Source organism: Phascolarctos cinereus, unplaced genomic scaffold (genome assembly GCF_003287225.1).
Source record: "Phascolarctos cinereus isolate Bilbo 61053 unplaced genomic scaffold, phaCin_HiC Scaffold_3;HRSCAF=262, whole genome shotgun sequence".
Lineage (NCBI taxonomy): Eukaryota > Metazoa > Chordata > Mammalia > Diprotodontia > Phascolarctidae > Phascolarctos > Phascolarctos cinereus.
Genome location: NW_027555736.1, coordinates 247,665,448 through 247,691,790, shown reverse-complemented (window position 1 = coordinate 247,691,790; position 26,343 = coordinate 247,665,448). Strand labels below are relative to the sequence as shown.

At 35.6% G+C, this 26,343-nt stretch overlaps 1 protein-coding gene across 17 annotated transcripts in view; it reads right to left on the bottom strand.

Moving 5' to 3' along the window:
* The window catches only part of GPHN (gephyrin), a 789,636-nt gene that overhangs the window by 546,461 nt on the left and 216,832 nt on the right, over positions 1-26,343 (bottom strand). For all 17 annotated transcript variants that reach the window (XM_021004811.2, XM_021004814.2, XM_021004816.2 and 14 more), the window contains one exon: positions 16,209-16,287. In XM_021004811.2, coding sequence (XP_020860470.1) covers positions 16,209-16,287 — 79 coding nt within the window. The remainder of the gene's footprint in view (positions 1-16,208; positions 16,288-26,343) is intronic.

The following is a 26,343-nucleotide window of genomic DNA, read 5'->3' as shown; positions in this document are numbered from 1 at the left end:
TGCTTCCTGAAGAGAAATAAATCAACTGATTTTATTCTGTAAGAAATGGAATATATTCTATCAGAGGGCAGAATTAAGTGAACAACTTTTTTTCTTTCAAATGTATTGGATTATACAGGGTCAGCAATATAATCACTGTTAGAATTCTATAATTAAACCACAGTATAGTACTTTTTAGGCTGTAAAATGATTTCTTGTTAACCATGAAATATGGTTTTTCACTAATAGTTTGCTCAAAACTTCCACTAATCTCCAGATTGAAAGTAAATGCTATCAAAAAGCTAACATGGCCAGTTACATATGCATTTTCAAAATCCAATCTTATCATGTTACCTTGTAGTAAAAATAATGAATTCATATTTCTTTCCAATTCATTTGCCACAATGTAAATGTTGCTCTTGCCTAAAAGTCATGATTTTGTAGTGAAAACAAAGAAAAGGGCAGTTACAAAAATATCTCAAAGTATCCCAACTGCATTTATTTATGTTAAATAAAACCAATTAGCTAATTAGGCTGCTTCTAGTCCAACTGGATAGAAGTAAGTTATACTTAATGCCAGATGGCTATGTGAAAGTCCGACTATATATTTCTTCCCCTGACTGGCAAGAGTTATATATTTTTCGAGTTCTGATTATGATATTAATCACTAGAATAAAAGGAGAGACAAGATGGAGATACAGAGAAAGAAGAGAAAAACACCATCTGCCTAACTCATTTTCAATAATGCCACCTTTCAAGAAATAGGAGAATTCAGACATCTTTCTACAACTTCAGCTACTTAAGACATTTTGTACATCTCACAAAATTCTGCTACATAGGCTTTTCTCAAATTGAACTGAGAAGGAAGCAGAAACACTTGGGGAAATTCTTTTGGGCTCCCCTTTGGTTTCATTAGGAAAAGATTACATTCTTTTTTGGATATTTCTATTCTCAGTGTGCTGAGCAGCAGGTGCCCATAGATCAGAACCTTGGGAATAAGCGAGCTCATCACTCCCCACTGCTCTCTCTCAGAATCTCATATAAAGTTATAAAGGTGCTGAGCCTACAGGAAGAAAACAGTGCTGATCACAGTTTAAAAACAGCTATCAGACCACTGGTGAATAAATTTTTCCATTGTGAGCCAACAAAGAACTCAAATCTCCTTCAGGGAGTGGGGAAAAAGTAGTTTCTAAGGTGTATTCACCTACTTGTTTCACTGTTTCTTTACAATAATCAACGTTTTTAAAATTATCCTTTTCAGTCAGTTTGTTTCAAGAATCTCCATGGCCCAAACTAACTAACTAATTAAATATACCCCATGTCAGTGAGAGATGAGGAGGGCCCTAAGTTTCTAATTGTTCTTAAGAAAACAATTCTGGCAACAGAAAGGACATGGGGGATGAGAGACAGTGAGAACTGAAAGAGTCATGAGGCTCAGACTGACAGCCTGAGAGACTGGGAGGGTGGAATTGCTACCAACAGTGACAGAAAAGGCAGAAGGGAGAAGAGTTTAGCAGAAAAGATAATGAGGTCTGTTCTGGACATGGGTCAAGTTAATTACCAGATGTCCAGTTTGAGATAATTGAAAGGCAGTCAGATATGGAGATTAGAGGTCAGTAGAGAGGTTAGGGTAGGAGAGACAGTAAAATGATGGGAGCTGATAATATCACCAAATGAAGCATTATAGACAAAGAAGAGAAGGCCCAGAACAGAATCCTGTGGGACACCTATGGTTAGAAGGCACGATGTGGAAGAGGATCCCGCAAAGGATACTGAGAATGAGTGATCAGATAAACAGGAGGATAACCAGAAAAGAGTGGTGGCCACAAAACCATCGATATGTTGTTTGAAGGAAGCCTCAGCTTCCTATCACATTAAAGAATTCATTTTTCACCATCACAGAAGTTCCTGCTGCAAGTAACTTTTAGGAGGATGAGGGACTCCAGCTACATGACAGTTTTACTTTTCCTTCAGGCTTGGTGTAGCCCTCTATGTACACTGTCCTCTGGTACCAATTCCCTATGTTCTTTAGTTCTCTGGCCGAGTGTTCTCTACCCCGCATAGACAATACTCCCAATTACTTATAGCTCTTCCTCCTCCACAAGTAGGTGGGAAAAGTTGAGGCCTCTGTTTGTCATTAGAATTTCTCAGAATTTAGTATGGTTCCTTTTATTGTAATCATTCTATCCATATAGATTATTATAGTCACTGTATATATTGTTTTTCCTGGTTTTGCTTACTTAACTGCATCACTTAATATAAATCTTCCCATGCTTTTCTTTATCACATTAATATTTATCATTTTCAGGTTTATCAATTTGTTTTGGTTTTTTAATTACATTTTTTTTTACACATTACTCTCACCTCATAAGTGGTCACATAGCATATTAAAACAATTTATCAAAACTAATAATACCATGACCTTATCTAAAAATAGTATCCCCTCACCCATCTGTTTTAAAAAATTAACAGAAATACTGATCCTCCTCCTCCCAACCAACATCCTACTGAAAAAATAAGAAAAAGAAAATAATATAACAAATATGCATATTTAAGTAAAACAAATTTCCTCAATGCCTGTAATACAAAAATATATGTCTCATTCTGCACTCTAAATCCATCAAATCACAATAATGGCTAGCATGTTTCATCATGCTGGAATAGTTCTTACAACTTTCAAAGTTTCTTATGGTATGATAATATTCCATTACATTCTTGTACCACAACTTGCTTGGCCATTTTCCGATTAACAGACATCTTCAAAAGTGCAGTGATTTTAACACACTTATTCTGAAAGGTGATCGAAGAATAATTTTTCACAATTTGATTCTACAAATTTAGGAAAAGAAATGCCAAGAAGTATCAAGGTTAGAATAGGGTGTGGCAGTAAATGGGGAAGAAGATAGTAGTGAAGCACTTGACACTCAAAATAAGCAGAATTTTTGTTTTAGCTGTAAAGACTTGGCTCTATATGGATTAAAATTCAGTTAAATTCAGCAACACTGATAGAATATTACTGTCATTGAATCAAGGACTATGGGAGTTACAAAATGATGATGAAGTAGTCCTTACTTATAAAGAATTTACATGTTCTGATAGGATAAATGATCTTTTTCCAGTATCACATATATTAAATCTCAGATACGGCAGGGGTTGGAGTGGTGAAGGAGCTTAGCACAGTAAGATAATCTCGTGTTTTGACTCCTTCATCCTTTTTGTTTGCAGTAACAAGAGCCCTAAATTTTAAGTCACTTAGGTTTGAATTCTAGTTCCTTTACATATTACCTACGTAGGCCTGGTGAAAAAGAAAAAAAAATGAACATATCTGAGTCACAGTTTTTTTTCTCCATACAAGTGAGCCAACAATACCAACATGAAATATTTTATAAGGCTGATGTAAATAAAGAAGGTCCTTTGTAAACTTTGAAGCACTATGTAACTACAAATATTGTTATTAATAATGGTAATGAACAAAGAGGAAGAGCAGTTTAAAAGATGAGAAGCAAGATTCTTTATTCCATCAATGCAAGATGTAATTATTACTATTAATTTTTGTGTCACATTATATTTGTCTTACCCATGAAGACGGGAAAATATGGAAGAAATGTTAAATTAGTTAGGTTCATATATACATTCATTTTGTCAGTCATAAATATCTGATTGTTTGAACTAAGGTCTTTTTATTTTATTATAGGCCTTATACCCTATCCAGAAGAGGGAAAATACTTAAATTTTTAGTTGCCATGAATTACAGTCTTAAATTTTCAAGTACCTGCCCATCACTCAATATTCTAAAGCAATATCAGCTTTCAACAAGGTGCCCACTGACCTATTGTTTTTTATGTCTTTTGGATACTATTCATTAAGTAGGGAAGAATTAATAATGGTAATCCATTAATAATCATAATAATTTTCATCATTAAAATCACAAAAAACATATGTAAAACATACTTATTAATCAACAATCTTTTATTAAGCATCTGCATATGCCAGAAACTGTATTAAGATTCTCTGCAAGCTTATCAGACACTGTTCCTATACTTGAAAAATCACTTTAAACAATGGTAATAAACACAAATTATGAAGGACAATTTCAAGCCTATATATATATATATCATACAAACATTTGTATTTTTCAAGAATGTTTTTTGTCACGAAAGGAGAAGGAAAAAATAATCAAAGGTGGAAATCAGGAAAAAATTGATATTTAGTTTTTAGTTAGCCAGAAAGAGTGAAGATTGCATTCTGATCCTCTCAGAATAAAAATTTGATAACAAGAGCTACCACTTGTAAAATTATTGATAGCTAACTTGGTAGCATACATGTAATTTTAGTGCTCTATGGTGAAAAAGTTTATGTAACTATTTTTAAATACTTCTAGGTTCAATTGCATTGGCTCCCTATCCAGAATGTTACAAAGCAGGTTTTCCCTTTAACATCTGGAGAATTGTTCCACTGTACTGGGGGCTTGGGTATGAACTGATAAGTACAGAATAGGAAAAACAGGGACTCCTAGGGCCACAGGACAAAGGACATTTTATCTTGCAACTTAACAACCATAGCTTCAGATATACTACAAGAGTCATTCTAATATATATGTATGTATGTATATATATATATGAATTTTTTTTCTTTCAGCAAAAGACAAGGTTCATTAGAACATCTGTCATATCGGGCAGACTCTTAAGAAGTCTGAACATTAGTGAGCTATTGGCTAGATTTTAAGAATCTAAGCACCTTAATGGAGACAAAATGGACCTTATATAGAGAAAGACTGTGGGAGGGATCTAGGAGTAGCCAAGTAGTAGTTTGGGGTGACTGGAGGAGGGGTCTAAGGAAGATCTGAATGGGAGTGGCCAGTAAGCTGTTGTGAACAGAACTCCTGGGACCTGGACCAAGTGACCAAGGGAGAATGGAGCCTAGCTGGGATTAAGGGTGGGAAATGGCCTGGGCCCATCGGGAGGTAAGACAACTGAGGGCCAAACTAGATAATAAGAGTAATAAGATAATAAGATAATAAGGGTAATAAGAGATTGGATGTAGCCAGTGAAAGGCCAGTTGATGGGATTATAGCCTCAGGGGAATGCCAGAGATTTGGTCAAGTAGGAAAGTGCCAGGGTGCCTCAGTGGAATGCCAGAGATTTGGCCAAGTAGTAAAGTGCCAGGGTGCCTCAGTGGAATGCCAGAGATTTGGCCAAGTAGGAAAGTGCCAGGGTACCAGGCTTTTTCCTTTTTTAGGTCTAGCTCCCATCCTTATCATTCCCCCCTCAAACAAATGGGACCCAAATTCTGTTGGGGTAAGGGACGAAGGTCTTGGCTTCTGAAACTGCTTCCTGATAGCAAGGTGCTTAGAGCTGTCCCTGCCGCAGGGGGTCTCAAAAGAGGAGGCTGACTGGAACCAAGCACAAGTTCGATCCAGAGAACAATGGGGAGACATTGGCTGGTAACCGCAGTTTACAACTGTATGTGAATGGCCTGTAGTCTGGAAGACACAAATCTGACAGAAATGACTGCAAGGCCCAGATAACAGGATAAAACAACCTTAGGTCTGTTTGGATTCAGATAACTCGGTTTTCTAACCATACAGTATTAAATCCACCTCACAGCCAGACTCAGAAATAGTCAGGTGGGTAATATTCCTTTTCAAAGGAACATAATGGGAAAACTGAGCCAGGAGGATCCCATCTTAGACTAAGGCTAAAACTGTCCTCTCAGCTTTTCCTAATGCTGACTTCCCACCAGTATCACATTCTCTGAGTAGTTTGTGACATTTGTCTCAGATGGTAGAATATTGATTATCGATGATCCATCAGACAACTCAAAATAAAATCCTAGGAGCTTTTATCTTAAACAGCAACCTTTATTAACCACAGCTTAGGAAAAACTTTTCCAGGATTTACATCTCAAACTTAAATTTGTCCTGGTGTAAAAAGCCAATCGTTAGAGATTATTTCTATATACTTGCAAATTCTCAGCAAGACAAAACCCAAAAATGCTTTTTGGCAAATTTGCACAGTAAAACAATAACCAACAATCCAAATTATTTTAGTGGTAACCAAATTGTGAAAAGTTGTTTGACATAACTGATACAAAAAGTTCATCAATTTGAAACTTGAAACAAATCCATTACCAATCACATGACTTCAATTTTGTTAAATGCATTTCCAGATTACTTTACACAGAGAATCAACATTTCATTAACAGTTAAAAATAGAACTTCAAAAAGAGCATGCTTACACAAGTTTGGAGACTAGCTTCTTTACCAAGAGCAGGATGTACTGAACCTGGGTAACGCTTCCAGGCAAAGGTTGCCCTAGGGCCCAAGGCTATTGCCAGGGGGGCCCACACTACAGCTGCTGCCCCTCCACTCTCCTTCCTTTCCCAGGTGGAGGAAGGTGAAATCAAAGGTGAAGGGTAAAGGGTGAAACTCTCTTCTCCTATGACAGGGGTTAACAGATACCCTCTTGACTCAAGGGAAGGGAGTGGGAGAAAGGAGTGAACAGGGCTGTAAGGAGGAGTTTCAAAACTCCTTAATGATCAATCACAAAACCTCTAGAATCTGCCAAGATATTTTTAGCTGTTCTAACTTTTCCCTATGACCTCCATGAAAGAGGATTCAGAGGTGAAGAGGGAAGGGAGTAAGTAAGCCTCAGGCAACCAAAAAGCAACTGCAGTTTTCCCCAATTCTTTAGCTCTGAGAAAATTGACAGAATTGGGTATACACTTCCAGATAGGGTGTTGGTCCTTGTCCTCTATGCTGTGGAAGGTGTACCCCAGTCCATGGCCTCAAACCGACTCAGTGGACTAAGAGCCTGAGAGTATAAGGCTGAGTGCAAGACAGCCTCATAACTGTCTACCCAAAAAGAACCTACAAGCCTTGGTGCTTGGACAGCGACCCCAACTGCAGAGGTACCACATCACACCTATCAGATTGGTTAACATGACAAAACAGGAAAATGATAAATGTTAGAGAAGATGTGGGAAAATTGAAACACTAATGCATTGCTGGTGGAGTTGTGAACTGATCCAACCATTTTGGAGAGCAATTTGGAACTATGCCCAAAGGGCTAGAAAAATGTGCATACCCTTTGATCCTGCAATAGCATTTCTAGGGCTGTATCCCCAAGAGATCATACAAATGGGAAAAGGACCCATATGTACAGAAATATTTATAGCAGCTCTTTCTCTGGTGGCAAAGAATTGGAAATTGAAGGGATGCCCATCAATTGGGGAATGGCTGAACGAGTTGTGGTATATGAATGTAATAGAATACTATTGTGCTATAAGAAATGATGAACAGGCTGACTTCAGAAAAACCTGGAAAGACTTGTATGGACTGATGCTGAGTGAAGTGAGCAGAACCAGAAGAATGCTGTACACAGTAACTGCCACTTTGTGCGAAAACTAATGTTGACAGACTTAGCCCTTCTCAGCAATGCAAGAATCTAAGATATCTCCAAAGGTCTCCTGATCAAAAATGCTATCCACATCCAAAGAAAGAACTAAGACGTTTCAATGCAGATTGAGGCATGCTATTTGCTTTTTTTTCCTCGGTTTTGTTTTGTTTCTTCTTTCTGGTGGTTCTTCCTATTGGTTCATCATTAATGAGAAAACATGCTTAATAGGAATGTATATGTATAGCCTATAACAGATTGTATACCGTCTTGGGGAGGGAGGGAGAGGCAGAAAAATTTAAAACTCAAAAGCTTATGGAAGTGATTGTTGATAATTCAAAATAAATTTTTAAAAAAAATATCAATTATATATGTGAGATCATGCAAACTGGATAGGTTATTCTTGATTTTAATCCTTGCTACTCTGCCCTTCAGAATATCATATTTGAAGCCCTCTGATCCTTTAATGTAGAAAGTATTAAATCATGTATGTGATCCTGACTATAGCCCCACAATATTTACATTGTTTCTTTCTGCTGTTTAAAACATTTTCTCCTTGATCTGGCAGCTCTGATATTTGGCTGAAATTTGGAAATATACCTGGGAGTTTTCATTTTGGGATTAGGTGATTGGTGGATGCTGTCAATTTCTATTTTACCATCTGGATCTAAGATATTGGAGGTTTTCTTTGATGATTTCTTGAAATATGATATTTAGCTTCTTTTTTTGATCAAGGCTTTCAGGTAAAATCCAATAATTCTTAAATTACCTCTCCTCAATCTATTTTCCAGGTCAGCTCTTTCTCCAATGAGATACTTCACACTTTCTTGTCTTTTTTATTTTCACTCTTTTGATTTTGTTTTATTGTTTCTTGATGTTCCATGGAGTCATTAGCTGAATTCTAATTTTTGAGGAATTATTTTCTTCAGTGAGATTTTTTTTTTACCTCTTTTTTCCATTTGGTCAATTTCGCTTTTGAAGGAGTTATTTTTTGTGCCTTTTTTTTTTTTTACTTTAACAAGCTGTTAATTCTTTTTCCATAATTTTCTTGCATCACTCTCATTTCTTTCCCCAATTTTTCCTCTATCACTCTCATTACTCTCTTTAACTCCTCCAGAAATTGTTGTTGGGCTTGGGTTCAATTGGTGTTTTTTTTTGAGGCTTTGCTTGTAGATATTTTCACAGTGTTGTCTTCTTCTGAAATTATGCATTGGTCTTTCCTGCCACTGCAATAGCCTTTTATGGTCAAGTCCTTTTGTTGTTGTGGTTTGCTCATCTTTTTCCAGCCTATTTCTTCATTTTGACCTTTATGTTAAGGGGGGGGGGGAGCACATGGAAGGCACTGTCCCATGCTTTGGACTTTTTCTTGTTGCTGTTTTCTAAACCTAGTTATGGAAGTCTACAAATGTTTGGTTCTTCCAAGGCAGACTGATCCAAAAATAGGTGTGGTCACTGTTCTCCTGATCTGCACTTTGGTGTTTACGCAGGAATGGCCTGTGCTTCCCTGCAGCCACAAGCATTAGTATTCCTCTCAACCCTGGAACTGTAATCAGGTCCCCTAGCTCTCCTGCAGCAGCAAGGGCTAGTGTTCCTCTCTGTCTTGTAGCTATGAATAAGGCCCCTGCTCCCTTGTGACTGACCACAAGCATTCCTCTCACTCTAACTATGCCTCCCAAATCTTAATATTCAACCCACATCTCTTTTTGGAGCTCTAGTCACATCACTAGCTGTCTAATGATACCAGTTTAGGTATCAAGAGAAGATTCACTTAGAAAAGAATGAGTTCTGCTTCAGAAGACTCATCATTTCTGAAACAACTCATTTCCCTTCCAAATGTACCCCTCTTCTTGATTTCTATTCTGGTATTGAGAGTAACACCAACCATTTTGTCACAACCCTGAAGCTATATTTGATTCTTCCTTAGTTTTCTTTGATGGACCATCACCCTTGTCATCCTCCCTAGACCCTCTTCTCTCTATACTTTATAATTAGGTGAATCTCAGCAGCTCTCATGGGTTTAATGATCTCTACACAGAAAACTCCAAAATCTACATACAACCAGCCTTAATCTTTCTCCCTTTATAATCTTATCAGCCAAGCTTTCAAAAATAACAACACAATCTCCTTCAAGTACTTTCCAGTCTAGTCAACCTGTTCTACTTTCTCTTGTCCCTAGTACATGGCATTTCATCTCTCTTCTCTGTGCTTTTGCATATGTTGTCCTCTATGCCTATAACTGTCTCCCAATCACTTCTCTCTCTTGGAATTCCTTCAAGTTTCAGCACAGTTTACTACTTCCTACATAACCAACTCAACCTAGTTATGGTGCTCTTTTTATCCCCATACCCTTGCCAAAAACAAACCAAAAAACTGCTTGTTAATCTTTTGCACATATAATTTGTATTTACTTTCCTCAGTACATTCTGATAAACCCCCAACATCCTATACTTCAGTAGAATGTAAGCTCCCCAATGTGAGCTATTTGTTTTGGTTTTCTCTTAGCCTGATATAGATTTTTTAGAATTAATTTATTTTTAGTTTTCCATAATCACTTCCATATTTTTTTTTAAGGCAATTGGGGCTAAGTGACTTGCCCAGAGTCACACAGCTAATAAATATCAAGTGTTTGGTCTGAGGCCAGAATTGAACTCAGGTCCTCCTGACTCCAGGGCTGGTGCTCCATCCACTGTGCCACCTAGCTGCCCCTAACAGATTCTTGTTAAACCAAGTTGTTGAGGTAGCCTCCACAAGCTTAGAGTTGAAAGCCAATGGCAAAGTAGTGTGATAATGTAGAAAGTGTAGTATCTTTGGAGTCAGAGGGTAGGGGTTCAAATTTCGCTTCTGACATTTATTCTCTGTGAGACCTTGAGCAAGTCATTTAACCTCCCTGTGCCTCAGTTACCTCATCTGAATATTGAAGGGGTTGGACTAGGTGCCTCTGATGTCCTTTCCAGGTCTAGATCTTTGATTCTAAAAAACCAGATGTACCTTTTTTTCATTTGTACAGGAGGCATTATAATGGAAAGAACCTTGTATATGGAGTCAAGAGAGCCCCAAGTTCTAATACTCTGTCTGAAACTTATTGCTAAATGATGATTAGCAGATCACTTAATCTCTTGGAGCCTTTGTTTCCCAATGTATGAAATGGGGATAATACCCAGAATATCTACCTCACAAGGGTATATTCAACATCATATGGAATAAGGTATATAAACTCCTTTGTAAATCTTCAAATGCATGTTAGCTACATTAATTCACTTTATTAATATTCAATCCTTCTTCACCTCTCTAAGAATAAATGCCAAATTGCTACAAGGAGTATACTCGGTATGAGTTCCTTATATCAATGGAATCATATAGCCTGTCCAAAAAATATAATTTCCTTACCCCTCAAATTCTTTAATGTTTGTTGCACTATTTCCATGTATTCTTTATATGTCTGACACTTAGCACAATGCCTGGTACATGGTAGGCATTTAATAAAGATTTACTGATAGAATGACAGTTGATCATAGAGTTGAACATTTTAGGTAGGAACCATGTATACTTAAACTGAATTCTACAGAATCTTTCACTGCATCATATACAGAGTTGCCTTTATAATTGGAGGTTGGTTTTTTTTTTGGTCAAATACATCTTTAAAAAATAAACTCAGGAAGAAAAGTAATAATTACTTCATCTCATGAAAAGATAAGATCTTAAATTTCTAGCTTCTAGAGAAAAAGATGATCTGTTAGAGTAACATTACCTCTGAACTACAAGCATAACTGGAGTTTTCCTCTCACAGTACAGACTACCAGACTTGTAGCCCCTTGACAAACAGTAAAGAAACTGCTGATTGATAATTACATAATTTTCTCATATTCACTGATATAATGGCAAATACTAACACTATACCAAATACCAAGATCCTAGATTTGGTAAAGTTTTAATACTAGCAAATCAAAATGAAATCCTACATTGTTTAAAAAATCTTTGAGAAAAAGTTCTAGGAAAAAATGTGGAAGGATGAAGAAAATGTGAAATTCAGTTTGAAAGATAATTATAAAATTTAACTCTTGTAAGTAGCTTATTTAGAAATAAGTATACCATTAATCACGTATGAAGCTTCTTAAGATGCTGCATCAAAATACTATGAACATTAAACATTTGGAGGAGTACTGTTTATTCTCTACTGCATGGCACTTTAAAGAAATTCAGTTCACCATAGCAACTTGTCTTAATACAACAGATAAATACAGGCTAAATTTGATTATGATTATTTTCCAGTTAGCCATCCTTCCTTTCTCTTTTAATTAATGCTATGATCCAAGATACCAAAACATTGTTCAAGCAAGGAAAAAAGAGTACAAATGATAAGTAAATTATGTTTCAGTAACACCAAAACAATTAGGGAATCTCTATAACAAGCAGCAAAGTTCCTGAAGAAGGGCATATTTTACAATGGTATGTCTCAAAGATTTATATTTAGATACTACTGGTTCTCTGTAGTATTGACTTTTGTTTCTAAATGCCAAGTGCTACATTCAAATATCAACATCAATCAATTATTATGCAGAAAATATTGGGTTAATTTATTGTTAGCAAATTTCTAAATAAAACCTTTCCCTCTATTATATTTCCAAGTATTATGATTCCAAGGAGTCACTAGTACTTAAAAAAAAAAGAATATATTCTTCTGCTAAAAGTAGTCCTTTACAGTCATTTCCAATAGTAGCCACAGCCATAATGCAAGGCTACAAAGAGAATCCAAACAGAGGGAGGGAAACTTAAAAAAATATATATGGTTACAAAATTACTACAGAACATCCTGTGTTTTGAATTTTTAAGGTGATACACAAGATCTTTTTTTCTATCGACAAAGAATTTCATGCTTTTCATAAATGCAAACAAAAGTCTCTAAAGACTACTTCACCACATACTGAAAGATACAATGATATTTTGACAATCCTTTGCACTTCAACGAAATGCTAATTTCTATAAGAATAACACAGCCACATTCACAATTTATGTCAGGATGAAATGCAAAATTATAAGCAATTTTAAAATGCAGGTGTATTCAGGGAGATGATATTATTAAAACAATAATTTGGCCAAGATTTAAGACCTATTTTCTCTCCTCTATTAGAAAAGACTGTATTAATTTTAATTTTTTTTTATTTTTCCAGAAAGTTCAAAAGGCCAAACCCTAGTTTAGTATACCAACAACATGAATAATATAATAGCTCACCATCGACATAGCTATTTATAGTTTGCAAAGATATTACACCCCAACAACTCTATACTAAAGTGCTTGAGGACAGAAGTAAACTCAGGTCTTCTGACTGTACATGGTATATTTTTCATTATACTATTTGAATCATACATATCTACCACAGCATTTGAAAATGTGATATTAATGTAACATTCTAGTCTTTTCTTTTCTTTCTCTTTTGAAACCCCCCCCCCCAGCAACAACTACTAGGTACATATACTACATTTTATTCATTCAATTGACATCATATTGTATTTTTACCTGAAACATTTACCTTCTTAAACCCCATGTTTGTATTTTATAATTCCCAAGATAACAGCCTAAAATACTCCATAAATAAGATTATTTTTTTTAAATAAGAAGCCACTTGTTAGAAGAATATTTCCAATATTTTTATTTTTTTTCAATATTATAATATTTGGATGGTTTTATTTTATTCATTCATCCAACAAAAATTTAAGTAAATAGTGTGTGAAAAGTACTGAACAGCTATGGAGGATTCTGATGAAGTAAGACATAGTACCTTTTGTCAAAAGACCTACAATTTGGGGGGCTGGGGGCAGAGGGATCATAAGGTAAGTACATGCTGAATACAAATGCAAACTGAGGATCTGGAGAGACTGAATGAAGCACCTTTTTTAAAAAATATTTTTACTAATAGAAACACTCAGGAAGGACATGCAAAAAAATATTCAGTAAGGATTCACTGTCCAAGACAAAAATAGCTCACAGGGGTAAAAAGTACTGTCACTGAGGTTTGAGGAGCAACACTCCCTTTTAAACACTGTTTTATACAGGATTCACCAGAAAGCAGGCCTTGATTTAGCCTATTCCCCTCCTGGATTCCATGACTTAAGAGGCTACGTTTAAACCACTAACATCAAATATCCTAATTCTCCCTTGGGGCCCATGGTCTGGGCAGCAGAAGCAGAGGCAGCAGGGTACCCTAAACTAGGACCTTACTTCAGCAAAGGGGTTAAAAGAACATACAGCTCCCTGACCCCTGGAGAGAAGGGCTTCTCCGAAACTTGATGCACCAAGAACAGCTTCCACGGATACCCAAAAGAACGCAAGTCTACCTGTAGTTCCTGGCAGGCTGCTCTGATTACCTGATTTACTTCAGGCTTATCTGAATCCCAAATTCACACATCAGGCAGCTACAGGTACTGGATCAAACTTTTCCTTTCTTAAAGGAGCTGCTCCTGATTCAGTTTGTAAACCTTAATTAATATCAGGCTGCATGCATCAGCATTTCCATAAGTCAAGTTGTGGCTTTCTGGTTAAGGTGCTCCCACTATGTTGCCACGAAGGTCAGTCTAGATCTTCTGGCAATCCATGTACCTCTCACAGGCCACCAGCTTCATGTTTGACTTAAGGCTGTCAAGGGTTCTTTTCTCACAACTGCTATTTTCAAAGTGAAGGGCAGGATTGAGCCAGAAGGTGCAGGAGTAATGTCCAAGGGAAATAACGGACATAAGCCCTAAACCATACAATAGAAACTGGAATGTACTAACTTCAGAGGAAATATACAAAGCAAGTGCTATAAGATGGCCAGGAAAAGAGAAATTTCTGGAGGACTCAGGCAAGGTTTCATGAAGAAGATCACCCCTAGGCTGGGCTCTGAAGAAAGGGAAGGATCTCAATAGAAGAAACTAGAGAGGAGAGTGAGGTACAGTCTTTCCCTGTTTTTAAAAATCACTAAACTGATATAACACTTGTGCCAGGAAAGAGGAAGCTGCTTAAAGATCTTCTAGGATTCCCTCACACCCAAGACAACTATTCAGTAAATTAACACAGCTATAATAGAAGCAAACCATTAAATGATGAAATAATCACATGAACAGTTATAGATTATAAGAAACATTAAAATGGTTGTTGCTCAGAAAACAGGATATTCCTTTTCATGGTAACTGTGCTGGTCACCTTGAATTACTATATTAATAGAGATTTGCCCCTAAATAAAACTAATCTCAAATCTGTAATCAATAATGAACCTTGAAGGTCCTTAATGGTGACGGCATTTTCCCAACTCAAGTGAGCAAAAAAAAAAAAAAAGGAAGGCTTCTGTCCAATGATCTGTTTTAAGAAGCAGACTACAGCCAAAGTAAAAATTGTTAATTTAAGAACAGTGGTTTTAAAAAAGAAATCAGTGTCTGTAAATTGCTTTTTTTAATACCTATAATGTAGAGAGTCTCACTTAGAATTTTCTTATATTAGAGAGATGACTACATTTTACCAGCACTGTTGGTACATTAAGGATCTGCTGATAAGAGTATTCAAAGAATATGGTATTAAGTTAAAAAGCATAAAATTCATTCCAAATAATACAATTCATTATTACCCTAATATTCCACTGAAATTTCTCACAGCTTCTCAATCACTGAAGTACACTGTATATATTTATTTATTTGTTTGTTTGTTTATTTATTTCTCTTATACAAAAGTATGCGCCTTACTAGAAACTGAAGTGTGTAACAATTTATTTCGTTCAAATAGGTTTTCAAGAAATAGCTTCCTTCTTATATTCCAAAAAATGCCTTAAAATGATACACTTACCACACACACACACACACACACACACACACACACACAGTGAATAACGATAAGATATTCCTGGTCTAAGTAATTATTAAGGATAAGGAGGTGGGAGACTACGGTAGAGCAGGGGTTCACAACCTTTTTTGGGGTCATGGAGCATTTTGGTAGTTTCATGAAGCCTATGGACCCATTCTCAGAATAAAGCTTTTGGGTGTGAAACTAGGCAAGTCACTGAACCTTCCAGTGCTTTAGGTAACAAAAGACTATAAAACAGATATAAAGCTATACCCCAATCTTCAGTTCCCCTGTCCCCCTGATAGAGTGAGTTTCCTTAACCTAGAGTTCCCTATAACAGTGAAAGCTCAGATTCCATTCCTACCCCTAAAATGTACATTTCTAAAGAAAGCTAAAGATGATAACATGTCATAATTCATTTGCTTTTCCAAGGTTTACTTGGCTTCGACAATTTTAAGGATTTATTTCCCCTGAGAATATGTAGAAAACATCTTGCCAGTCCCTCCTACTCCACCCCAGTTAAAGGTGAACCTGTCAAAAATTCATTCTGCTGGGAATAAGAACAAAATATTAAAATGATATGTGTGATAAATGAGTAGGAATGGAATTAATCCATTTAAAGTAAAATTATAAACAACAAAATGTATACAACAAAATGAAAAACAATCCTTTGCGTAATGATACTTCATAAGGTACATAAAACATGTTCAAAAGAAATGTAAACAAGTTCAGCTTCATCCTCCAAATATAGTATATTGCTAATAATTCTACCTTTTGGCAATGTAGAGTCATTAGTTTTGTTTTTTGAAAGTTACATTTTTAGCCAAGTCAAGCATCCTTTCTTCTCCAATCTTCTCCAAGTTTCTAGTCGTGTTTTCTTTACTTTTCTTTACATACTATCTTTATATGTATATAAGGCTGCCAATAAAGAAAAGCTTCCATTAGCCTAAATCAGCATGAATTATAGATATTCTAAGGACGACATCACTATAGTTTTAAAAACTAAGCCATTAAATCCCAATACTCACAGAGAAGGATCTTGGACCAGGTCTTTGAGGTTTATTCCACTTCGGTCTTCTGCAAGGTTCCGAAAGCAGCTGTCACTCACTAAAAAGAGAGAAGGGATTGGGGGGAGACAGAAAATTAACAAATTTAAACAAAACTCACACTGATTGCTAATTTGAAGTTATGGAGAAAAGAGTCAAAGATTTTCTTTCATTCTTTTTTCATTTTAGACATTACAATGAAGCTTTCACTTCTTACTACTGGTAGACTAAGGATAATACTGTGAAACCAATTAATCTGGATAAGAAAGTAAAAATTAGTTGTCAGCTCAGCAGGGAATTTCTATTCCCAGTCCTTTGCTTTAAATCTCTCACTCCATGGTATCATCAAATGTATATACACAACTTTTCTAGGAGTAGTATTGTCACTACAGTAATTTTTGTAACGAACAGTCAAACTGAGGAACTAGAAATGCTGATAAGCGTTCTCATTTAAAGACTTCACTTTTAGTATAGAGGAGGTGATTTATTTAAATGGTAGGTACAAATGATCCACGATAAGTAAAATGTGATCATAAAAATCAGGTTACAAGAATTCCAGTGCAAAAATCAACTACGAGATGTCCTTCAGCTTCAAACCATGTAAGAGAATGGTGGACAAGACCGTTAGACTACGAATCAAAAGTCCTTATTCTGCTACTAACTTTGGGCATATTGCTCAACATTGCTGTGCTTTCTGTTTTTCAACAAAGGAGAGTGGGAAACGAGCATATGTTATATATCTACTATGTGCCAGTCACAGTGCTAAGACCTTTACAATTATTATCTCATCTGACTCTTATAAGACCCCTGAAAGGTGGTTGCTATTATTATTCCTATTTTACAGTTGAGAAAGGTAACTTACCCAGACTCACAAAACTAGTAAGTACCCGTGGCCAAATCTGAACTAAATTCTTCCTGACTTTAGGCCCAATAATATATCCACTGTGCCACCTAACTTCCTGAATTAAGCTTTATTTAAGGTCTCTTCTACCTCTTATTATATATATGATTCTTTCATTTTAAAAATCAAATTAAGGCTTCAATTTAAAGAAGTCTTTCTAAAAATATTGTTTTACTATTTTCATTTTGAATTACTGTGACCAAGTGAAGCTCTGAGACTTAATCTTATTTCCTATAATCACATCTACTGTATACAACATTTAAAAAAACCTAACAAATACAGATATGACAACTGATAAAAGTGTATTGGTACTAATCCAATCAAATATGCTTTGAAAACAAGTATAATTAAAAGAGTCCAATTTAGAAGCCTACCACATAACAATGATAACCTGTTTTATATACAAAACCTCCTCTGATGCTCACAATAACTTTATAAAGTGGGTTATTGTATCTTTTTTTGGGGGGGTGAGGCAATCAGGGTTAAGTGACTTGCCCAGGGTCACACAGCTAGTGTGTCAAGTGTCTGAGGCTGGATTTGAATATTGTGTCATTTTTCAGTCATATCTGACCCTTTGTGACCTCATTTGGGGTTTTCTTAGCAAAGATACCAGTAGTTTGCCATTTCCTTCTCCACCTCATTTTACAGATGAGGAACTGAGAGGCAAAGAGAGATAAGTGACTTGCCTAGGGTGACAGCAAGTAAGTGTCTAAGGCCTGGTTTGAACTCAGAAAGATGTCTTCCTGATTCCAAGTCCAGTACTCTGTTCACTATATGACCTAGCTGCCCATGAAGTAGGTAGTGCAGGTATTATGAAACTTATACTATAAATGAACAAGAACATTTAAAGAGGTTAACTGACTCAAAAACTGTGATATAATAAATAACGCAGGCATGACAAACACAGATTCTAATGACTCCAATTCAATGTTCATTCTACTACACTATACTATACATATGTGTGAGTTTGTTGGAAGGGTGTTCTTATCTATACCATATACTTTAAAAACATTAAAGTTAATGAAATGTATACTTACATAATAGATATTTCATTGTTTGTTGGAATTTTTAAAAATAAATAAGACACACATATCTTAGAATGATGACAGGAACATTAAGTTTCATATATTAAACCACGACCACTATAATTGGAACTCTATCAATTGCTCCTGCTTTGCATTTGGCATTGCAGGAATAAAAAACACCAAGAAGACTCTGGGAAGATGGCAGAATAGGTCAGAAAATGCTAAGTTCTCCAGATTTCCACTCCAAACAAGACAAAATGACACCTCAAGGTTAACACAGAGTGGTAAAAATAAACAAGAGTCGGGGCATAACAGTGGTCCTCCTGGGACAACTGAAGAAAAATCCTAAGATCAAGGTTTGGTCCCTGTGGAGTGTAAACGCCTCTAAGCTAGTTCCACTGAAACAGCAAGTGACAAGCCCTGGGGATAGCTGGCTTGGGAGGCAGACTTGGCCTCAGCCACAGGAATTTTTACCTCTTGGACAGTGTGGGGAGGCCAGTGTCTGAGTGAGGGAAGACTGAGGGAATTTCTGCTGATAAGAGACACTAGGCTCAGCTGTGCTGCAAAGACACAGCCCTGGGCAAGAAGGAACCAACACACACCCTGTGAGTACAGAAGCAAAGGGGCAGAGACACCACTGGCTATAGGCACTTACAGGAAGACAGAGTGCTTGGTCTCAGCTTCAGGCCAGAGGAGAGAAGTGAAGGAGGATCTGAGGCCAGAGGCACCATCCTCCACATCCAGAACTAGAGGTGATTACAATAATAAGCTGCTACAAATTAAAAAAAAAATGAGGAGGCAAAGGAGAAAGAACGGAACTATAGAGTTGCTATGGAAAGATAGATGACCGGGGTTTATCTTCACAGGAGGATACTAAGGCAAAAAAAATCCTCTCCTACCCCAAAGAGTAATTTCAAATGGTCAACCAGCCCAAAAAGAATTCATAGAAGAATTTAAGAAAGACTTTGAAAATCAAATGAGAAAGAGGAAAAATTTTTAAAAAAGAATAATCCAAGAAAAACAACATTATGGAAAAAAAAAGTCAACCAATTGGAAAAGGAGATCCAGAATCTTAAAGAAGAAAATGACTCCTTAAAAATTAGAGTTGTGCAAGCAAAAGCAAGCAAAGAAAAAAAACAGAAGAGAACGTGAAACATCACATAACAAAAACTGATCTGGAGAACAGAGCAAGAAGAGAAAACATAAGAATAATATGACCACTTGGAATCTATGACCAAAAAAAATCTTGATAAAATAATACAAGAAATAATTAAGGTGTCCTCAAGTGCTACAACAAGAGGGGAAAGAAAAAATCCACCAATCACAACCTGAAAGAAATCCTACAAGGATAACCTACAGGAATATCATAGTCAAATTCTGAAACCCCCAGCTCAAGGAGAAAATATTTTAAGTAACAAGAAAAAAACAACTGAAATACGGCAGAGCCATAATTAGAATCACACAAGACTTTTGAGCGGTAACACTAAAAGACCACGGATCTTGAAATAATATATATCGAAGAGCAAAAGAACTGGGACTGCAGCTAAGAATATCATACCTGGTAAAGTTTAGCATAATGAACATTCAATGAATTGCCAGACTTTCAGGATTTTGTTGCCAAAAAACCCTCAACTTAATAGAAAATTTTACATAGAAGATCCAAAACAAATATAAGGTACACATCAAAGACCAACTGAAAGGGACTCAATAAAGACAGACAGTTATCTGAGGAAATATAAAACAAATGTCTACAATTGTTATTAATAATTGGGTAGTGTGAAAGAAAGACTGGAACAGATCTGAGTACAAGGTGATTCTAAAAAGTAAAACTGTTTAGGAAAAGGTAAGAACAGTAATTATCATACAAATAAGGTGTGAGAGGAAGAACTGACACAGAGTAATTAGACCAGGGAGGAGGGCTATCAGTTCTGAAACCATACTCTCATTAGGAAGGAGTTAAAGAGAGAACGATACGTGTGTGCGTGTGTGTGTGTGTGTGTGTGTGTGTGTGTGTGTGTGCGCGTGCACATGCACGTGTGTATATAAAAATCTTCTAAATTCACAAAGAAACTAAGGTGACAGGGATGGGGGAGAGAATAAGAGAAGGATTTTTAGAGGGAACCATACTCACATTAGATCTAGCTTAAAGACACACACACACACACACACACACACACACACACACACACACACACACACTGAGGAGAACTCTTTAAAAATAGAACTGGCCAAACAGACAAGGAGGTACAAAATCTAAAAGTAGAAAACAATTTGTTAAAAATTAGAATTGGGCAAGGGGAAGCTAATGAATCTATGAGAAATCAAGAATTAGTCAAACAGAAACAAAAGTATGAAAAAATAGAAGAAAACATAAAATACCTGATTGGTAAAACAACTGACCTGTAAAACAGATCCAGGAAAGACAATTTAAAAATTATTGGTCTACCTGAAAACCATGATGAAAAACAGAGACTGGACAACATCTTTCAGAAAATTGTTGTGCGATGACTAACTTTGATAGACTCAGCCCTTCTCAGCAATGCAAAAGTCTCCAAAAGTCTCATGATGGAAAATGCTATCCACATCCAAAGAAAGGACTATGTAGTTTGAATGCAGATGAAAGCATATTATTTGCTTTTTTTTCTTCTATTTTGTTTTATTTCCTCTTTCTTGTGGTTCCTCCTGTTGGTTCTAATTCTTTCTTAAAACATGACTAATGCGAAAATACATTTAATAGGAGTGTATATGCATAGTCTATATCAAATTATATGCTGTTTTCGGGAAGGAAGTAGGGAGGGCAGGGAGGTGTAGAAAAATTTAAAACAAAAGCTTATGGAAATGATTGTTGATAAATCACAATAAATTAATAAAAAAAGAAAAGCATAAAAAAAAACATGAAATAGACATTATAAAAAAAGAAAGAAAGAAAATTATCAAGGAAAACTGCCTGAGGTCTTAGAACCAGAAAGTAAAATAGTCATTGAAAGAATCCACCAATACCCTGCTGAAAGAAATCCCAAATTGAAAATGCCAAGGAATGTTATAGCCAAATTCCAAAATTCCACAATCAAAGAGAAAATACTGTAAGCAGCCAGAAAGAAACAATTTAATAAAAAGGAATCCAAGTCAGGATTACACAGGACCTTGGCAGCTTCTACAGTAAAAGATCAGAGGGTGTAAAATACGATATTCCATAAGCCACAACAGCTTGAATTACAACCAAGGATCAACTACCTAGCGAAAATAAGCATAATGCTTCAGGGGAGGAGATGAACATTCAATGAAAAGCTGAAAATTTTAGTATTTAAGTTTAAAATTAATTAATAAAACTAAAAATGCAATAAAACAGTAAAGTTGACTGAATTAATGTTCTTATTCTATTAACTACTGGGAACTCAAACATTCTTTTTTTTTCCTTTTTTTTTCCCCATATGCTTTTGAGTTGAAAATTTTTCTGCCTTTTCCTCCCCCCCAACCTCCCAAAGATGGCGCACAATCTGATATAGGATTTACATTTACATACCCATTAAACATATTTTCACATTAGTGAAGTTGTAAGAAAAATTAAAACCAATAGGAGGAACCATCAGAAAGATGAAACAAAACTCAACACAAGGTAAAAATAAGTGATAGCGATTCGACTTCCATAGTTCTTTCTTTGGATGTGGACAGCATTTTCCATCCTGAGGCCTCTGGAGATGTCTTAGATCCTTGTAATGCTGAGAAGGGTTTAGTTTAACAATCTTAGTCATTCATCAGTCAATGCATGTGGCTGTTATTGTGTACAAAGTTCTTGGTTCTGCTCACTTCACTCAGCATCAGACCATATAAGTCTTTCCAGGTTTTTCTGAAGTCAGCCTGTTCATCATTTCTTATAACACAATAGCATTCCACTACATTCATACACCACAACTTGCTCAGCCATTCCCCAATTGATGGGCATCCTCTCAATTTCCAATTCTTTGCCACCACAAAAAGAGCTGCTATGAATATTTTTGTACATGTGGGTCCTTTTCCCATTTGTTTGATCTCTTTGGGATATAGCCCTAGAAGTGCTATTGCTGGATCAAAGGGTATGCACATTTTTTAGCCCTTTGGGCATAGTTCCAAATTGTTCTCCAAAATGGTTGGATCATTTCACAACTCCACCAACAATGTATTAGTGTTCCAATTTTCCCACATCTTCTCCAACATTTATCATTTTCCTGTTTTGTCATGTTGGCCAATCTGATAGGTGTGCTGTGGTACCTCAGAGTTGTTTTGATTTGCATTTCTCTAATCAATAACATTTAGAGCATTTTTTCATATGACTATAGATGGCTTTAATTTCTTCATCTGAGAACTGTCTGTTCATATCCTTTGACCATTTATCAATTGGGGAATGGCTTGTGTTCTTATAAATTTGTCTTAATTCTCTATATATTTTAGAAATGAGGCCTTTATCAGAAGACTGGTTGTAAAAATTCTTTCCCAATTTTCTACCTTCCTTCTAATCTTAGTTGCATTGCTTTGTTTTAATGTAATCAAAATTATCCATTTTGCTTTTCATAATGTTCTCTATCTCCTGTTTGGTCATGAATTCTTCTGTTCTCCATAGATCTGATAGGTAAACTATTCCTTGTTCTCCCAGTTTACTTATGGTATCAGCCTTTATATCTAAGTCATGAACCCATTTTGACTTTATTTTGGTATATGGTGTGAGATTTGGGTCTATGCCTAGTTTCTGCCATACTCTTTTCCAGTTTTCCCAGCAGTTTTTTTCAAAGAGTGGGTTCTTATCCCAGAAGCTGGGGTCTTTGGGTTTATCAAATAATAGATTACTATAGTCATTGACTACTGTGTCTTGCATATTTAACCTATTCCACTGATCCACTCCCTATTTCTTAGCCAGTACCAAGCAGTTTTGATGATTGCTGCTTTATAATACAATTTAAGATCTGGAATTGCTAGGCCACCTTCCCCTGCATTTCTTTTCATTAGTTCCTTTGATATTCTGGACCTTTTGTTTTTCCAAATGAATCTTGTTATTATTTTTTCTAACTCTATAAAATATTTTTTGGTAGTTTGATTGGTATGGCACTGAATAAGTAAATTAGCTTAGGTAGGATTGTCATTTTTATTATATTAGCTCGGCCTACCATGAGCAACTGATGTTTTTCCAATTATTTAGATCTGATTTTATTTGTGTGAAAAGTGTTTTGTAATTGTGTTCATAGAGTTCCTGGGTTTGTTTTGGGAGGTAGACTCCTAAATATTTTATAATGTCTACAGTAAGTTTAAATGGGATTTCTCTTTCTATCTCTTGCTGTTGGGCTTTGTTGGTAATATATAGAAATGCTGATGATTTATGTGGGTTTATTTTATAGCCTGCAACTTTGCTAAAGTTGTTTATTATTTCAAGTAGTTTTTTACTTGATTCTCTAGGATTCTCTAAGTATATCATCATGTCATCTGCAAAGAGTGATAGCTTTGTTTCTTCTTTGCCTATTCTAATGCCTTCAATTTCTTTTTCTTCTCTTATTGCTAAAGCTAACGTTTCCAGTACAATATTGAATAACAGTGGTGATAATGGACATCCTTGTTTCACCCCCCCATCTTATTGGAAATGCTTCTAGCCTGTCCCCATTACATATAATGCTTGCTGAAGGTTTTAGATATATGCTATTTATTATTTTAAGGAAGACTCCATTTATACTATGCTTTCTAGTGTTTTTTAGGAATGGGTGTTGTATTTTATCAAAAGCTTTTTCTGCATCTATTGAGATGATCATGTGGTTTCTGTTGGTTTTGGTGTTGATGTGCTCAATTATGCTGATAGTTTTCCTAATATTGAACCAACCCTGCATTCCTGGTATAAATCCTACCTGGTCATAGTGTATTATTCTTGTGATAAGTTGCTGCAATCTATTTGCTAGTATTTTGTTTAAAATTTTTGCATCTATATTCATTAGAGAAATTGGTCTATAATTTTCTTTCTCTATTTTGACTCTTCCTGGTTTAGGTATCAACACCATATTTGTATCATAAAAAGAATTTGGTAAGACTCCTTCTTCACCTATTTTCCCAAATAGTCTATATAGTATTGGAATTAATTGTTCTTTAAATGTTTGATAGAATTCGCATGTAAATCCATCTGGCCCTGGAGATTTTTTCCTAGGGAGTTCATCAATGGCTTGTTCAATTTCTTTTTCTGAGATGGGGTTATTTAAGTATTTTACTTCCTCTTCAGTTAATCTGGGCAATTCATATTTTTGTAAATATGTATCCATTTCACTAAGGTAGTCAAATTTGTTGGCATATAGTTGGGCAAAATAATTCCTAATTACTGCTTTAATTTCCTCTTCCTTGGTGGTAGCTTCGCCCTTTTCATTCTTGATACTAGTAACTGAAATATTCTTAAATAATCATTAAATTAGGATAGTCACTCAAATGTTTGCAAATTATCATTAATTTTCCTTTTTCCTCATCCTTTCAACATGAATGCTTTTTGTGATACTACATTCCTAAATAGGAACAGAAGAATGAAAATAAAATGTCAACATTATATAAGAACAGGTGATTTTTTAAACTAAGTTAAATAAGGAAAAATATAGAAAATTACAATATAAAATTTGTCTTCCTTTTTTTTTGCTAAATTTGTCAAACATGACAGGTTAGGTATAAATTTCAAGAGCCTCTGCTTACATTTCTCATTTAAAATTTCATCAAGAAATTTTTATATTTTTGGAAAACTTTTATAAATTTTCCCCCTGAGAATAAAATATTAATAAATATTAACAACTGCATAATATTAATAAATATTAATAAAAAGCTATAGTTAATGACATTTGTACTTACGTAATGAGCATTTATTATTCAATGGAATTTTAAAAAGAAGATAGACATACATGTATTAGAAGGATAACATGTATATTAAGTTTCATATATTAAACCAAACATACTATAATTAGAAATAATTCTATCAACTGTTCCTATTTTGCACTAAGCAGTGCAGCTATAAAAACTAGCAAAAGGAATTGAATTAGTGTTCTTATTCCACTAATGAGCATTCAAATGCTCTTAAATATCATTAAACTAATGAAGGATAAATTATTCTTTTATGGTAGTCTCAGATGTGTTCAATGTTTCAGGGTCAGCCCAGCAATCTCTGCTAATGTGTGTGGGGGAATAGTGCCTAAAATCTCCTGCTGACAAGGAATGTATGACAGCTCTTTAGTCATAGCCACAACACCTATATGAAACTCAATAGAATGTTCCTAGGAGGCTAAGATTCTGCCCATCCTTTTAGACCTAAAGGATTTATTTCTGTTAAAACACAGATTAATAATGTTTACTGGAAGATAAATATTTACACAAAGATAATCTCAGAAAACTTGTATTTAAATTCAAGATCAAGGGCTAAATATCCATCAGAGGCATTGTGATCAGGGTCTTTGATATCACTCAATTCTAGAAACATTTAGTACTTACTGTATGCAAGATGTAAGAAAACTCTGCAGGTTTATTTTATTTTATTGTGCTTCCCTTTACTGCATTTCACACACTATATTTTTTCACAAATTGACGGATTGTGGCGACCCAGTGCGGAGTAAGTATGTGACAGAATGACTGGATCCTAGCCTAAGACCATATCTCTGGCAGTAACCCATGAGTGAGCCTCAGTGAAGCAAATTATCTCTACCAATTATAAGAACAAGCTGATCTCTGTAGAATTTCCCGCCTATAAACAGAACTATCTTGTACTGACAGAACTATCACATACTGACTCCCTCAGTTACCATATACATTCCAGAAGTCAAGACAGACAGTCACCTCCCCATTCTATCTAGTCTAAACAGGACATTGACTGGTAACAGACAGGATGTTCATGACTACCAGTTGAAATCACGACGTTGCAGACCTAGTAGTTTCTGCCAAAATCCCCCTCCTCTGCAGGGAACTCTGGGTAGGTGCCCTGAACAAGAGGTACAGAAAATGCATGTTCCTTTAAGAACTGACTACTCCCATCAGATTGGCCAACATGACAAAACAGGAAAATGATAAATGTTGGAGAAGATGTGAGAAAATTGGAACACTAATGCATTGTTGGTGGAGTTGTGAAATGATCCAACCATTTTGGAGAGCAATTTGGAACTATGCCCAAAGGGCTATAAAAATGTGCATGCCCTTTGACCCAGCAATACCACTTCAA